Raw genomic sequence first — 15,749 nt, 5'->3', positions numbered from 1 at the left:
ACAGCAATACGACAAAATATTTAACTTTATTACGACTTTGGCAGAATTTTTTTAAAAAAGAAATAAACATATTTGTAATAACCAAAAGATTAAATATGTGGTCAACATTTAATTGCAAAAAACCTGAAGTCAAACACTGGCACTCAGTAAACATACCGATGATTGAGCTCTTCGTCAGTTTCAAATACATTATACGGTTTAAGGACTTCTTGCAGTTCTAGAGTTCTCTGAATGTCAATGGGTTTGGGCATGGCAAGGCTGATGGCAGAGGTCATCCCAAGGGTACGAGGACCAGTCTGCTGTTGCTGGTCCTCCTGTTGTTGTTGTTGTTGCTGCTGCTGCAGTTGTTGTTGCTGCTGTTGCTGCTGCAGCAAAGAAGTGGGTTGTGGCAGCAGCTGCTGCTGCAGTTGCTGCTTTTGTACCTGCTTCTGATGAAGCTGGTTCTGGGTTTGCAACTGCTGGAGCTGCTGTGTTTGTATTTGGGCTGGCCACATCCTGCAGGTACAAGAAATTATTAATTTATTAATTTATTATTATTATTATTATTATTTTGATAATAACTGCACAAGAATTGGCATGTAAACTATAACTAACAACAAAGACTTCCACCCCCTAGACCTACTCACCTATCCCTCAGGGAGACGGAGGGACAGACAGGAATAAAAATGATTTCTTTTTAGAAGTGCAGAGCAATGTCAGAAATTCAATTAATTCAATCTGCTGTGGTCCAATAATAGCAGTGTATCGCCTACTTTACATAAAATAAACTGTGTGTGTTCTATTTTGCAGCACAGGACATTTGGCACTGTTTTACTACCATCTCACCAACTCTAGTAACCAGATCCCCAAATCTGTTTTGATTGTGGGTATTTGATTCAAAAGTTATGAAACTATTACAGTTATGTGTTAACATAATTAACTCATTTTTTACTCATAAAAATACAGTTGATTTATTTCAGTAAAAGTCATGAATCTACTGAATACGAAAATAATTAACCCTATACCCAAACTCCAGTTTTGCACTCAGTGATCACTTGTCCTTCCCTATTTTCACGCAAAGAGCAATGTTCCGTTTCCAAACAAGTTATTTTCTGTAGTCAAGTATTTAATGTTCATGCCTTTTTAACTGCAAAGACTAAAATCAATTCTACAATTGTTTCAAGAGATACAAGAAGTGATCAAAAAGTTTCTGTACGAGGGTGTTGCTGCAGCGTATACGCAATGTAGCTTCACTTCAATGCAGGTATATAAGCACCAACACGTAGGCAAGGAGTTAGTGTGGCATTCTTGTGTTTCTGGAGAGCATGCAGTAAATGTGAACTATGGCAATGTTATTACCGAAAGTGTTTAAACAGGACTGCATGCTATATTCTTTTCTTGGCTGTCAAAGACCAAATACTGGTAACCATCCACAGGAGAACAAAGAATGTGTTTGGGGCAGCATGCCTGTCGAAAACCACTGTTGTGGAATGGTGTACCAAGGGGTACTGCTGCTTCATGATGACACACTTCCATACACTGTAAATGTCACAGCACAGACGTTACACCAAATCAGATGGGAGATACTTGCGCACTCTCCCCACAGTCCCAATCTCTCCCTGTGTGATAATCATGCTTCAATGACTTAAAAAACAGCCTTGAAGGGTTTACGATTCCTGTCAGATGAGGATTTGCAGCATGCAGTTATGGTCTGCTTCGTGCAGCAGGTCGTAGTGTTTTACAATACAGGTATTTTCAACCAGTGTGTTGTTGGGATGATTGCCTCAATGCTCAGTGATTTTACCCGACTGGCATACCAATCCTGGACAGTACGGCGTTTGAACAGAAACTTCTTGATTATCTCTTGTAATTACAATGACCACACTCTTCAAGTTAATTTAGAAAATGGTATCACAGTGAAAAGAAATACTGCTATGAAACAAATAAATTAAGAGGAGAACTGAGGAGGAAGAGGTATACATGGTAGCTGGATAAAATCAAAGGCAGTGTTAAGTAAGTTAGCACATGAATAGTGGTACAACAGAATATCAGTTCCCAACTTCAAATCACATTGTAAATGACTTGATGGAACATAATGGGAATAATAAATCATATTAGGTTGGCACATAAGCTCACAGTTTCTTTTTTTCAGATTGCTATGGGTTTATTTAGCAATTCCTATAGTTCACTGCTGCCATTTGAGCTTACATATTGTCATATTATCATTTGGAGATCTTGACTGGAGCTGTGGACACTAGAAAATGGAGTGCCAACTGGAGAAATGTGAACCTTTCCCGCATATTCTTCTGCTTGAGTTCAATGGAGGGGTGACAACAGCAGAGGCAGCTAGAAACATTTGTAACTTGTATGGGGATAATACCAGTGGACAGAGCATGGCAAGAATACTGTTCTGTCAATTCATGAAGGATCATCTTTACATTAGTGACTTTCGACGTTCAGGAAGATGTTTCAGGTTTGATGAAGGTTGTTTAAACACATTAATCCACAATGACGCACATCAGTGTGCTCGAAAACTGGCAAATGGAGTAAACTGTGATGCACCATTGTGTGACATTTGCATGAAATGGGAAAGGTACTGCATGCTCTAAGCCAAAATCACAAAAATCAGCATGTGTTCATATGTACATCTCTGCTTGCTTTTCATCAACTGACTTGTCAACAACATCAGTATCATTACTGGTGACAAGAAATGGTGGTTTTGTGCTAACACAAGGAAAAGAAACGAATGGTTGGGCCAAAACAAAGCAAAAACTTCCCATACAAAGGCCTGAGCAACAAATCATCACACCTTTTCAATGTAGTGATGCATCAGGAATAAAATCAGTCAAATTCTTAATCTGTCTTGCCACAGTATCTATAGCTGCTGTAAAAATGGTTTACAGCACTAGTAATGGGCAAGCAACCACTGAAGTATTCAAATAAAATAATACTGGAGAGCATAATTAGGTCACAACAAAACAGAAAATGAAATCTTACTAGCAAGACAATAATGTTCAGATGGCCAATAATGCACACTACTAACAGCTATGGAACATAGGGAAAAAAGGAAAGATTGGTTCCTCTGCTCTCAACCTCATAGGCATTCTTCTGCACTGCCAACAATAATGTGGTGGAGTTTAAGACTGAATTAAAGAACTTTCTACTGTACAATTCTCCACACTCCATTGAAGGGTATATCAACAGAAACATTTAAAATTAATGTCTTGTGTTATTTTACAATTGACATTAGCACTGTAACACAATGACCTATCACAATGTTAAACTGTATTTAGATAAACTATATATTCCTACTTCTTCCCCATCCCAGAGACCCCTCTCCATGGATAAATGAAATATAACTTATGTAATGTAAATTCTCCTCTGTCCTTAATACAATATTATTCTCCTACTGATTCAGGGAAATCTTTCCAAAGAAGTATAGTAGAAGAGTTTACTATAAGGGGTGTTCAAAAAGAAATGAGCTGGAGTCTGGAATGCGCTAACTGGTGACAGGACAGTAATATCGTGGCGAGTGTAACAAGGTGTGGTTCCGACCAGAACGTGGAAGTTCACAGCCCGTCATTAGAGGGCACGCATGCATGTCACGTGACTATACAGAGCTAGCAGCAGCATGCATCAATCGTCCAATGTTGCCAGTCACATTGTGAACAGTGACATGGAGGCATCAAATGAAGAGCAAAGAGGTGGTGTTTATTTTTGACAGCATAAGGAGTAGGTGGAACAGACATTCATCGACGAATGTCGCAAGTGTACGGCGAACACTGCATGTCCCTTGCAAGACTCATGGCGTGGTACACGCGCTTCAGCGAAGGGCGGGTGTTGTTCGCCAATGACCCACAGTCTGCAGCACCACACTGCATTACCGATGACATCGTCCAGCTGGCGGACGCACTCATTACCCAGGACCGAGTGACAGTGAAAGCCATAGCTGCCATGGTCGGACTGAGGATTGGAAGTGTTCACACCATCATGAAGGAACGACGGCACATGTGCAAAGCGCAAGCCCAATGGGTGCCCCACAGTCTTCAACTATACCAGCAAGCATGTCGAATGGCCCATTGTCTTGCTCATCTGCAGCACTATGCTTGGGAAGGGAACGCGTTCCTGGCACAAGTGGCGGCTGGAGATGAGTCATGGTGTCATCATTTCGAACCAGAATGAAAATGACAAAGTCTCCAGTGGAAGTATCCAGGGTCACCACCACAAAAAAAGCTAAGGCCATCCACACAACTGCAGGAAAGGTTATGCTGACATTCTTCTTTGACCAAGATGATCCCCTCCTGATTCACTTCCTGTAGCACGGGACAACAGTGAATGCCCAGCATTACTCGCAAACCTTGACCACCCTTCGCCAAGCGATCAAATGAAAACGACCAGGCAATCTCACGTGTGGGGTCATTCTGCTCCACAACAGTGCAAAGCATCACACGGCCAACACAGTCACAGCACTCCCGCAGAAATTCAAATGGGAGTTTCTCGGCCACCCTCCATACAGTCCAAACCTCTCTCCCTGTGATTACGCTATTTTTGGTCCCCTTACAAAGGCTCTGAGGGGCAAACAATTCACCTTGGAGGAAAACGTCCAGCTGTACATGCGGGAACTGGTTAATATCGCAGCCCCGGGAATTATATGAGGCAGCCATTCACCACCTTGTGTCACAGTGGGACAAGTGTCTCAACAGCCAGGGTCAATACTTATAACACACAGTTAGTGGTTTCTGTAATTATGCCTCCAGCTAATTTCTTTTTGAATGCCCCTTATATAACAGCAACTGTCACTAAGAAAATGTCACCAATATTACATTTGTCAAACATTATTAGATCTGATTAACAAGCACATAAGTCTGTGGCAGCACATAATGTGATACCAACAACACAGAGTTAAAATAATACTGAATCATTCTGTTGCAGAAACTGGCTAGACACCAAGTATTATAATATGGATGGGATCCGTTTCCTATTTATTTATTTACTGTATTTATTTGGCACTTGGCAGGAGAAATACCACATAGCCATGAATACTGCAAATATGTTTCAAATAGCTGTTACAAATATTATCTTAACTATTTATTTCCCAAACAGAGAATATCTAGGTATTAGGAATAAGAGCTATACCATAATTTGTCAAGATGTCAAGAATTTAAGTATCATCGATACACTGACTGACAAAATGAAGACATGATCGGAGGGACTTTGTACACTTACACACCATTTGCAGGTATGTAAATGTTTTAGAGTCGGTGTGATCAGCATCAGATGGCAATTGCAGTAAAGAAAGCAGATGCTGCTTACTCTTGTGATACAGCATATCAACAACAGACAAAGAGTTTGAAAAGGGCCTCACTGTGGGTCAGCACTGAGCCAGCTGCTCGAACTTTGCAGCATCTAGATTTGTGGGACATTCGGGTGCGACAATGGTCCGGTTGAACTGCATGGGAACGTGAGGGCAGGCATATTCATTGCTAAAGTTCTGCTAATCACACTGTCTGACCACCACAAGGTAGGATCCCTATAGTGTGCACTAGAAACACTAACCCCTTCACAGCTGCACCTACAATCCAAGAACAAGTAATGAACTCCCAGCAATATTCTGTGTCATCCCGAACCACTGGCAAATACTAGCAGCAGTCCAGCCGGCCTAGGGAACTGCCGTCCTATGCATAGGCCATTGTTAACACCACAACATAAACAGATGTGTCTGCAGTGGTGCCATACCTGAATTGCAAACTGGTGCTGCATGGCACTGCATTGTGTTCAGTGCTGAATAGTGATTCTGTATTAATCCACATGATCATCATTGTCGAGTGTGGCAGCAACTGGAGAGAAGTGCGATTATTCCAATGTTTACGAGAGGCACAGCAGTGTTACTCCTAGCATCATGGTGTGGTGAGCTACTGAGTATGACTTCAGGTCACGGCTGATTGTAATTGACAGAACTCTGACAGCACAAGGGTACTTCATGGACATCCATCATCTTCACATTAACTCTCAGACAACAGTATTGTGGTGCCATTTTTCAACACGACAATGCTCTTCTACAATGGCACTTGTGTCTCTGTGAACCTTCTGCATGATGATGAGGTACTCCCATGGCCAGCAAGATCTCCAGACCTGTCTCTGATAGAACTTGTGGGGACCAGCTAGCACGTCAACATGTCCCAGTGCCAGTACCTTGGAATATCAAGGAACAATTGCTAGAGTTGTGGGTCAGCTCGCCTCATGAGGAGATACAACAACTTTATGACAACCTTCCCAAACAAATCAGTGTATGCTCCCAGACCTAAGGGGGTGCAACATCATAAGTGGGCTGCCACATTCTTTGTAAATTTGACATACCCCCTCAAGCCCATGAAGTTTCACTTCATTTCCTCCATCCCTTCTGCATGTTCCACTCTTTCGGCAGGTGCTGTATACACATATGGAGTTGGCATAGAGGAGACCGAGATAACAAGAAGATAGATGGATGGCAACTTTTCTCAAAGTCTATGGTTACTGTGTTTAAAACAACAGAAGAAAATATGATTCAGATCAGCTTACAAGACACTGTCACAACCACAATAAGGAGAATTCAAGATCTGCATTTGATTAAGATGAGATGGTACCCATGATTGATACACATCCGCGTCACTCTTGTTATTAATTTCCTTGAGAACTTTTAGTCACAGAATCATGGTTTAGGTGGAATAGTTTTTGACAAATCACACAATTTGATCTCACTTGATGTGGATAAATTCCACTACTCTTATCGATAGATATTAATTTATTTCTTGATTAATTGATTAAGGCCTGACTCACAAATTAAAGTGATACAAAATTCCTAAGGCCTAAAACAGTGGTTCCCAACCTGCAGTACTTACCCCGAGGGGTAAAATAAAATTTTCTGAGGTGTGAAAACCTAATGATTCGATTCTATTTCAGTCACAAAACAAAATTATTTTCAGAAGATTATCAGGATTTTGTAAGACTCCAATACTGTTTATGTGAGTTATCAATAATTACTTTTGCTCAATTAGTAGCATTAATCCAGAGGACGTTTCAGGTTACCCACTTAGTCCAACCACTAAACACACATGTTGTGCTTTGTCCCGCACAATGCTTATGATAAAAGTGAGACATATACTAACAAATGCTAAATATTTCAAGAAAATGTCTTCTCCAAGTTGTAGATAGTACTTGCAGTGGTTCAGAAATTGCTTCATTATTCACTTTGAAACACATAAATGAGTTAATTGCTAGAACGAAACAGCAGTAATCACAGGAGGGCTGCTATAGTGCTGTACACAGAGTTGTTATTATTATTATTATTAGAGTGAAATGATAATTAAATGGACACCCTAGCTGCAAACAGGCGTTGATGACATCATTGGGGACATGTTGAAAATGTGTGCCCCGACCGGGACTCGAACCCGGGATCTCCTGCTTACATGGCAAACGCTCTATCCATCTGAGCCACCGCAGGCACAGAGGATAGTGCATCTGAAGGGACTTATCCCTTGCAAGCTCCCCGTGAGATCCACATTCCCAACATGTCCACACCACTACATTCGTAGTGCACCTAATAGATGTTTGCCCATCATACTCATTACTCGTGGCAGATTAATCCACCAGTCCCGTACGAGTTCGGGCATAGCGTGTGCGTTCGCACAAGAAGGTCAATGGCCGGGAAGCCATATTTTAACTATATATGACGGTAGTATCCGTTCCCGAAAGAACAGTTACCGTGGATGACCATGCAGCTTTGCTAGAAATGAAATGATAATTAAATGGACACCCAAGTTGCAAACACGCGTTGATGTACTTCATTGGGGACATGTTGAAAATGTGTGCCCCGACCGGGACTCGAACCCGGGATCTCCCGCTAACATGGCAGACGCTCTATCCATCTGAGCCACCGCGGGCATGCTGCATGGTCATCCACGGTAACTGTTCTTTCGGGAACAGATACTACCGTCATATATATTATTAATAGAGTGGTTAGACGCAAAGCATTAACAGCCTGAAGTCGTTCAATTTCTGCCAGTTCAGAAGTAAGGAGTACAGAAATGAAGTGATTTACGAACAGTAAATATAGTGCATACATCTGAACTTGCTTGATTTTAAATGGGGCCATGGCGTGCAGGTCAAGTAACTGCCACAATGGAGAAGAGTGATGCAAGTTTTGCAACAAGGGTGTACACTCACTGTTGATAGTTAGCTTTATTTTCTGAGAAAGAGTTGTGGGAACACTTGTGATGCACCACAAATTCCTTCATTATTCATTCTAATTCTCTCTCTCTCTCTCTCTCTCTCACACACACACACACACACACACACACACACACACACACACACACACACACACACACAAAATCATTCACCTTTCATCATTTAATAAAAATAAATAATGTTGACAACTAGAAATAACAAAGCATATCTCACCAAGAATGTGAACACAGGAAGTGAAGCATGACAGGTCAAATGATATCAGCAGGGAGCTGTAAAAGTTTCTGAGTATGTAATTCATCATACACTGTTCCAGATAAAACTGCACAACAGGTAGCTTGTGTATTTCAACTTTTTTGCCCAATAACATCTGTAATTTCAACTATAGTGGACATATGAACATCCTGTTTGGATCATGGAAATTAACTACCAGAAGAAATAAATCAAGCTTCCTGTTAAATAATGTGGATGGTTGTCAGAATAGTGTCTTCCATCTAAATATCTGTTAAACACATGTGCAGCAGGATATTCACTATCAAGTAGCAGCTGTCCCAAAGTAAGTAAAATCACTCGGAACTCCTTGGAATTAAGATTTATTATTTTTTTTCCCTTTTTCAAAATGGAAATTGCAATCTGTAGCTATAGAAGTTTTATTGTGAGTGGATTTCATGCCTTCATAGTTCATGTTTTAACCACATTGCATGGCATTGTCATCATGAGTATGTCCCATAGCAGTAGCTGAAAAATCACTATGTAAGTATATGAGGAAAATAATGGGAAAACCTGGCCTCAAAAAAGTTGTGCATATCAACCTTTTTACACAAATCTAATGTGTTTGTCAAGCACCAGCTCCAGAAACAACCTATTCATCATATAAATACCAAACTGAGCTGAATATGACCTGTACCTTTCCCCCAAAACTCAGCCATAAAAAAATTGGGGTTTTTGCACAGTACAAATTTCAACTCCAGTGCTTGCTCCTCAGTTGCAAATAAAGAATAAAGCAGCATCACTGCCATCCAAAGAAAATTATCACTAACCTTCAGAAATCAGTGCAATTATGATGCAAATCTCAAACACTATGTTGTTTGTTATGTGAAGAGTATATCCAATAAGAGTCAGCACAAAGTATTGTTTGGATGAATCTAATGTGCATTGTTAGATCACAATGGAGAATGAATGGTAAACTACTGTTTCAGCAAAAAAAGTCCTACAGATGACCAAAGGCTGGGAAAAGCCTGAGCTTGAAGATATTCATTTCTTTGTACAAGGTAAAAGGAAACATGGGATATCTAACACAGGCAGAATTCCATGGAAGTATCAGTTGGTGTCACTTGTTTATACATACAAGTGGCCCTCTATCTCATTAAATATTTCCCTAGCACATATACCATGACTTGCTGGTGTGCTATATTGAAAGATGCTGTGTACCCCCTCTACTCCTCAATGACCTAATTATGCAGGGTGTAACGAAAAGATATGGCCAAACTTTCAGGAAATATTAATCACGCATTGAGGAATAGAAACTGTTATATGTAGGTCCAGGAATGCTTTTTCCATGTTAGTGCTCATTTTCTACTTTGTTTCATAATCACACTAATTGAGGGAAATACACAGCAACGGAATATACCAGGATTACAAGAAGTGTTTCCTTACATGAAACATTCAAAATATCTTCTTGGTTATGATTTGTTAGATTATATGGTCAGTTGTAACAGTGTTTGTTGTTCCAATGTAATGAAGGTAACGTTGACATGTGACTCACTTCATTGCATGTGTCAACATGTGACTATCTCCATTGCTGTTCTAGCATCAAGCATGTAGCATCAACTGTTCAGTGTTCACCATGGGCTTGGTTTGCATAACAGGGCAATGGAAGTGTATTCAAATGCGGAGTTGGCAAATGCCTAATGACTGTATAGATTAGCAGATGGTAATGGCCATGATGTTCAATGTTTGTAGCCTAATGACTGTATAGATTAGCAGATGGTAATGGCCATGATGTTCAATGTTTGTAATCGGGAGAGATTTCCAGAAAGACGACAGTGCCCCTGCAGGAGGATGTTTGAAGCAATTAATTGTCATCTTTTGAGTAAGAGGAGGATCAACTGCTTGACCTCCATGTTCTCCAGCACTAAACCGACAAAACCTTTATTTCTTGGGGGGCTTTTGAAAGCTCTTTGTGTACAGAATCTCAGTATAAAATTTACAGAGCCTTCATGCCTGTATTGTAAAGCGTTGTGAAACAATGTGCAACTCTTCCAGGATACACCACTGCATCAGGGATTCAATGTGACACTGGATTGATGCATGTATCCCTTCTAACAGAGGGCATTTTGACCATATGAGTTAGCAAAGTGTTTCACACTGCACCGATATGTTCTTTTCTTTCATGTTTCCCTTGATTAATGTGATTATGAAAAGCAGAAAATGAGCTCTAGCATGGAAATAAAACATTTCTGGACCTATGTACATGTAACATATTTTCTTCCTCTACATGTGAGGAACTTACTGTAATCTAGAATAGGTGCTGGAAAAATGTACTCACATTGTAAATCCAGAATAATAATAAATACATGTGAGGAATGTTGCCTGAGAGTACGGTCATACCTTTCTATTACACCCTGTCCACTTTCTTGTACTGGTATTCTTAGGGAGATAAAAACAAAAAGTTCAATTGGTAGCTGTTACTAATAGACCACTGACTGTACAATTTATTACCCAAGTTGTTCTTTGTTTTAAAACAGTTCAATACACTCAGTTTTAGCAATGTCCTGTATGACACAATACAATGTCAATCATTTCACACTGAAACCTGTAGACCATACGAGTGCAGAACAGTTAATGAGCCTGAATGCATTAGAGTGTGTGGCAAACCAATGCCGACTTCCTACTGCAACTGTCCACTTGGTAATGCTGTGTGTCAAGCTTGCACAAGAAGCAACAGTCACAATTTCAGAAAGCACTGACAATGGGCAAAGATTTCTCTTAAATGCTGGACACGGTTACCAATGGTAGCTGCAGTAACGAACTACATACTCTGTGGTAACGCTAATCAATAAACTTACAAAAAATATCACAAAATATAACGATTCTAATGTTGGAAGATACAGAATCCTCACACATACATACACCAGAAGATTTTACTGAGGGATTTGTCAGCTGCCAGAGGCACATAATCCAAATGCAGCAGCAGCTGCACTCTTGGCTTCTCCATGAATCAGCAATGACAATGAGACTTTGGATATACGAAGCAACAACAGTAGACCATAAATGAATAAAAAAGTATCTCAACAGGGCAACTAGAATTGAAGAACACAAAATTACCACGGTATCAGTACGAAAGCTAACCCCCCCTCTCCCACATTATTCTGAAGTGTAAAATTTTTCTTAAGGGAAAGTGCTGAATACCTTTACACGTCACTGCACATCTGATGTAATAAATAAAGTTTCTGCATGCACACAGACTTAACTATTATTTTTGTATTTTGACAATTACAACTTCACTGGAGAAAGACACACACACACACACACACACACACACACACACACACACACACACACACACACACACACAACTCTGTCAATGACAATTACGGTACTTAACTAATACTGATTGGACTTGCAGTATCAATTACTCACGTCGAGTCCACAGCCAGAGTCCACAACTGATCTCGAGTACCCATTTTGTTAAGTTGTAGAAAGAAGCAAAATCATCATCAATAATCTGTCCTATATGTGCTGTCATACTCACAACCAACGGCAATTTGAACTACCTGCCTCTATCAGCGTAACCCTATTTATCTTAGGCTCTGAGAAGTGGGGCCATTTGCGAGTGGTACAGATACTACTGAACATTTTCCAATAGTATCTTCTGAGGCAGAGAATACCGCGCTGCCCTCCAAGCTGCAATAGACTGACCTCAGATATTTGCAAGTTGTGATATAACAGTTTTATCAGGAGGCATGACTTCAAAACTGTAGGTGCTTGATCATGTCACAAACAAGCAATTTAAACACAGTCCCCAAAAACACTAATCTTATTGGCTTTCAATGGAAATCATGCACTCATTCGATTTGGCAAAATAAAAATGGCATCAGTTACCCTTAAGTGTGATTAGATTCTCCCTTCATGGTACACAATATCACCATATTCTACCATCAAAGGCATAAAGAAATGGTGCATGCCCAATGCCCTATATGATAGTGAGAAAAACATATTTTGAAAGGAAAATGACACAAATACTGACAGCGATGAAAAAAATACATACAAATAGTGAAGTTTTTTTTTAAAAAATGTGATAAGAGGGACCATATGACAAGTCTTTGTAAACAGGTAAGGTGACCTTTCTTTTCGTACACTGAGTTCCCTCTTCTCTCTCAACTCAAAAATCAGTGCTGTGTCTTATATACAGGTACAAAATCCATGTAAAAATCTGGTACCTCTATCTTCTGGATCAAACCATAATCTACTTCATGAGGTACTCCAGATGATTTAGGCTTGACAATGGTGTACTTACATGCTACTAGGAGGCTGCCCAGTGTGTTCTGTGCTCTTAAAGCAGTACATGCCTACACAGATTAGCGTCAAGGACTTATTGGATCTGGAAGATTCTTTATAATAACAGAAACTGGCCAAACAGTACACAAAGTGCACAATAAACCACAAGTTCAGTAGTTTTTGTTGATTTCTGCAACTTTGATAAATTGTAGAACTGACACTGTGTAACAACATAGCTTCACGTGTTTGAAAATGACATTGATACAACAGCTGAATAATATTCATTGAGCAAATGGGGAAATCACGCAATAAAAAATTATATTTCCTCACAAAAGATATCTCAAAACACAGTTGTCAATGGAGAAACTAACTGAGCATTTAACAACAATCGAAGGTCATAATTACTGACACACCTTTCTCCGAGAAAAAGTATGGCCTTCACTTGCCAAATTCTGATACACAGAACAGATAAACAGGGGCAACATCACACCTGACAGTTTCATTTCATTATTACGACACTAAAAATGCACCCCATCAGCACAAAATAGATCATAGCTGCCAATCAAGCTGTTTTATTTTAAATAAATGACAACAATTACATTTAGGGTATTCCCAGTTGTCCTTGATTTTTTTACTGCCACACAAAGTGTGTATTTCACCTAATCCAAAAATCATTTGATTGAAAAGACGAAATACACTGCACTATACTTACACTGTGCTTTAGTATATAGTACGGTAGTGTGTTTCAGATCTTGTCTACTGTTCTCTGGTAATTAATTGTCTGTATACAAGAAAGTGATGGCTCTTTTTGGAACCAAAATCTTCCATAAGTAATGGATCTATTTTAAACATGACGGTACATCTTAAAAGATTTTTGTTTTACATGCTTGTTTCCTGCAACCATTCATGGGTGTACTACAGAGGGTGTCCAACAATTCACTTACCTAGGCAGCATCATGTCGTCTGATGTAGAAACCAAGAAGGACGTCACTTGTAGAAGAGGAATGGCATCAATTGTATCTCAGTTCATGCACCCTAATTGGGCAACCAAAGCCATAAGCACTTCTATGAAAATTAAACTCTTGAATAAATCTTCATCCCAATAACTTTATACACCTGTGAAACATGGAAATTCATAGCCAAAATGATCAAATAGATAATGTTTTTGAGCGACGTTGCCTTGGGAATGTCCTTGGTATTCTTTGTCCGGACATATACGGAATGATGAGCTAGTAAGGTGACAAATCACATCTCTTTCTGAACACTTACTAGAAACATCTTAAAAATGACTGAAAGCCAATCATACATTGGATATCACTTCAAGAGAACTTACAACAAGGCTGGCCATGGAAAAATTTGAAACAAACATTGAAAGATGACCTGAGAAATGTCAACACCTGCTGGAATGAAGCTGAAGACAGAGGAGCAGTATTATGTAGAGGTCCCATTCTGCACAGGATGAAATAGTTATGAGCTACTTCTACTACCCAGAGGTTATAAATACTAAACCCATAAATAACAAAATAACTATTTGCTGCAGTAACATAACAAAAGCTATGAAACAGATTCTTCGAGTTTAACTAAAAACTACCTGACCTTGTTAACAGCAAAGGCACAGGCATGGATAATGTTACTGCAGTAACAGATTTTACCAACTTTCTCCCATAATTTCATTGTTTCTTGTTTTTCCTTTATGGAAATTGCTGCAGTGATTTTAGTGGAATTTTCATTTTATGCCTGCCAAAGATAGTAAAATTATAAACCATTGAACAGCCATGCCAAGGGCTTAGCACAGCAAATACGATGATTATTTCATGTGGCAACTCAACAACATATGTTTGGAATGGAAACAGGCTACAAAAAAGTCTACCTTCTTTACAGCTAGGGCATGGAATTCTACAACATGAATTTATATTTTTGCAACTGGAAAGTAAATGTCTCTATTCAATTACTTTCTCACACAGATTATTTTAAATGAGATTTTGCTTCTGTTAAATTATTTACAGTGATACAATATCTTTCGTAACTTATATCCATTGTAGACTGTCTTCGTAGCCAGTAAGATATACACTATATCAGTTTTTACTCTGAAGACCTGCACAGTCTCCTATCTTTACCAGCTCAAAGTGCTGAACCACTGATCTGATTTCCCACTTTCCCCTTGAATAAAGTTGGGCAGCTATGTAATTTTTCATAACCTGTGAAATGATGTATGCACAAAATTTCTTTGGGTCTCTACATAAATGACACCACTCAGTCATTTTTCTGATCACTTACTTTGGGTTAGGCGAACTAATTCTTAGGGAGTCATGTCATAAATCAGTACAGCACACAGACAATTAAGTATCTCAGAATTCAATATTATCCAAAAGTTATTTTTATGCTTTCACTAAATTTACTCTTCGGCCGCAGGTAATGGATTGATGCATATCCCATTAACAACTACAATCTACAGTATCCAACTTGCAGCACTGTAGTAAACCACTGTTTGTAACAAATTCTAAAGTGATTTTCATGAATGCCTCCATTTCAACAAATCTGAGTACCTGTTGGCTAATATCTGGTTTCACCATTGCACTGATTTTGGTTATCAACCATTTTCTCTTGCAGCTTGTCATCTTAGCTCTTCATAAGCTGTTAATTTTCTGCCCCTCCACTCAGTTACTCGCCCTCCCACATCTACATCTGTACTCCACATTTTGTGGCAGACAGTACGTTTACTATTTATCATCACTGTATACCCACTCCTCTTCTTATGTCCTGTTCTCATGGAAGTCTAATATTTCCCTAATTTCGTTAGATGTACATGGAGAAAAAGCTACATCTCTTGCCCCATGTTAATGTAGTAGAGTAATTTTATTCATCCATGGTTCACTTTCACAGGGATACAAGCTCCGTCAATTTCATACAAGAGAAAATATGTCATGTATACAGTCATATAAATACATACATGTGTTTAACGAGAATGGGACAGGTCACACGCCAAGGCCTTGTAGGAATTGGAACTTACACTTCCAAAATTTTAAGAGGAACATTTTCCTTGACAA

General features: G+C 39.4%; 1 protein-coding gene and 1 non-coding gene across 6 annotated transcripts in view; both read right to left on the bottom strand.

Moving 5' to 3' along the window:
• LOC124797847 (poly(A) polymerase type 3) overlaps positions 1–15,749 on the bottom strand; it is a 196,748-nt gene that overhangs the window by 166,863 nt on the left and 14,136 nt on the right. For 3 of the 5 annotated variants that reach the window (XM_047260903.1, XM_047260902.1, XM_047260906.1), the window contains 2 exons: positions 13,647–13,818; positions 157–495 (listed from right to left, as the gene is read on the bottom strand). In XM_047260903.1, coding sequence (XP_047116859.1) covers positions 157–495; positions 13,647–13,660 — 353 coding nt within the window. In that variant the 5' untranslated portion in view covers positions 13,661–13,818. The remainder of the gene's footprint in view (positions 1–156; positions 496–13,646; positions 13,819–15,749) is intronic. The other 2 variants (XM_047260905.1, XM_047260904.1) reach the window with 1 other exon arrangement.
• Positions 7,386–7,460, bottom strand: Trnat-ugu. The gene has a single exon. It is a non-coding gene; the product is annotated as a tRNA-Thr (tRNA).

This window comes from Schistocerca piceifrons, chromosome 5 (genome assembly GCF_021461385.2).
Source record: "Schistocerca piceifrons isolate TAMUIC-IGC-003096 chromosome 5, iqSchPice1.1, whole genome shotgun sequence".
Lineage (NCBI taxonomy): Eukaryota > Metazoa > Arthropoda > Insecta > Orthoptera > Acrididae > Schistocerca > Schistocerca piceifrons.
The sequence above is the reverse complement of the archived record's forward strand: the minus strand, read 5'-3'. Positions and strand labels throughout refer to the sequence as shown.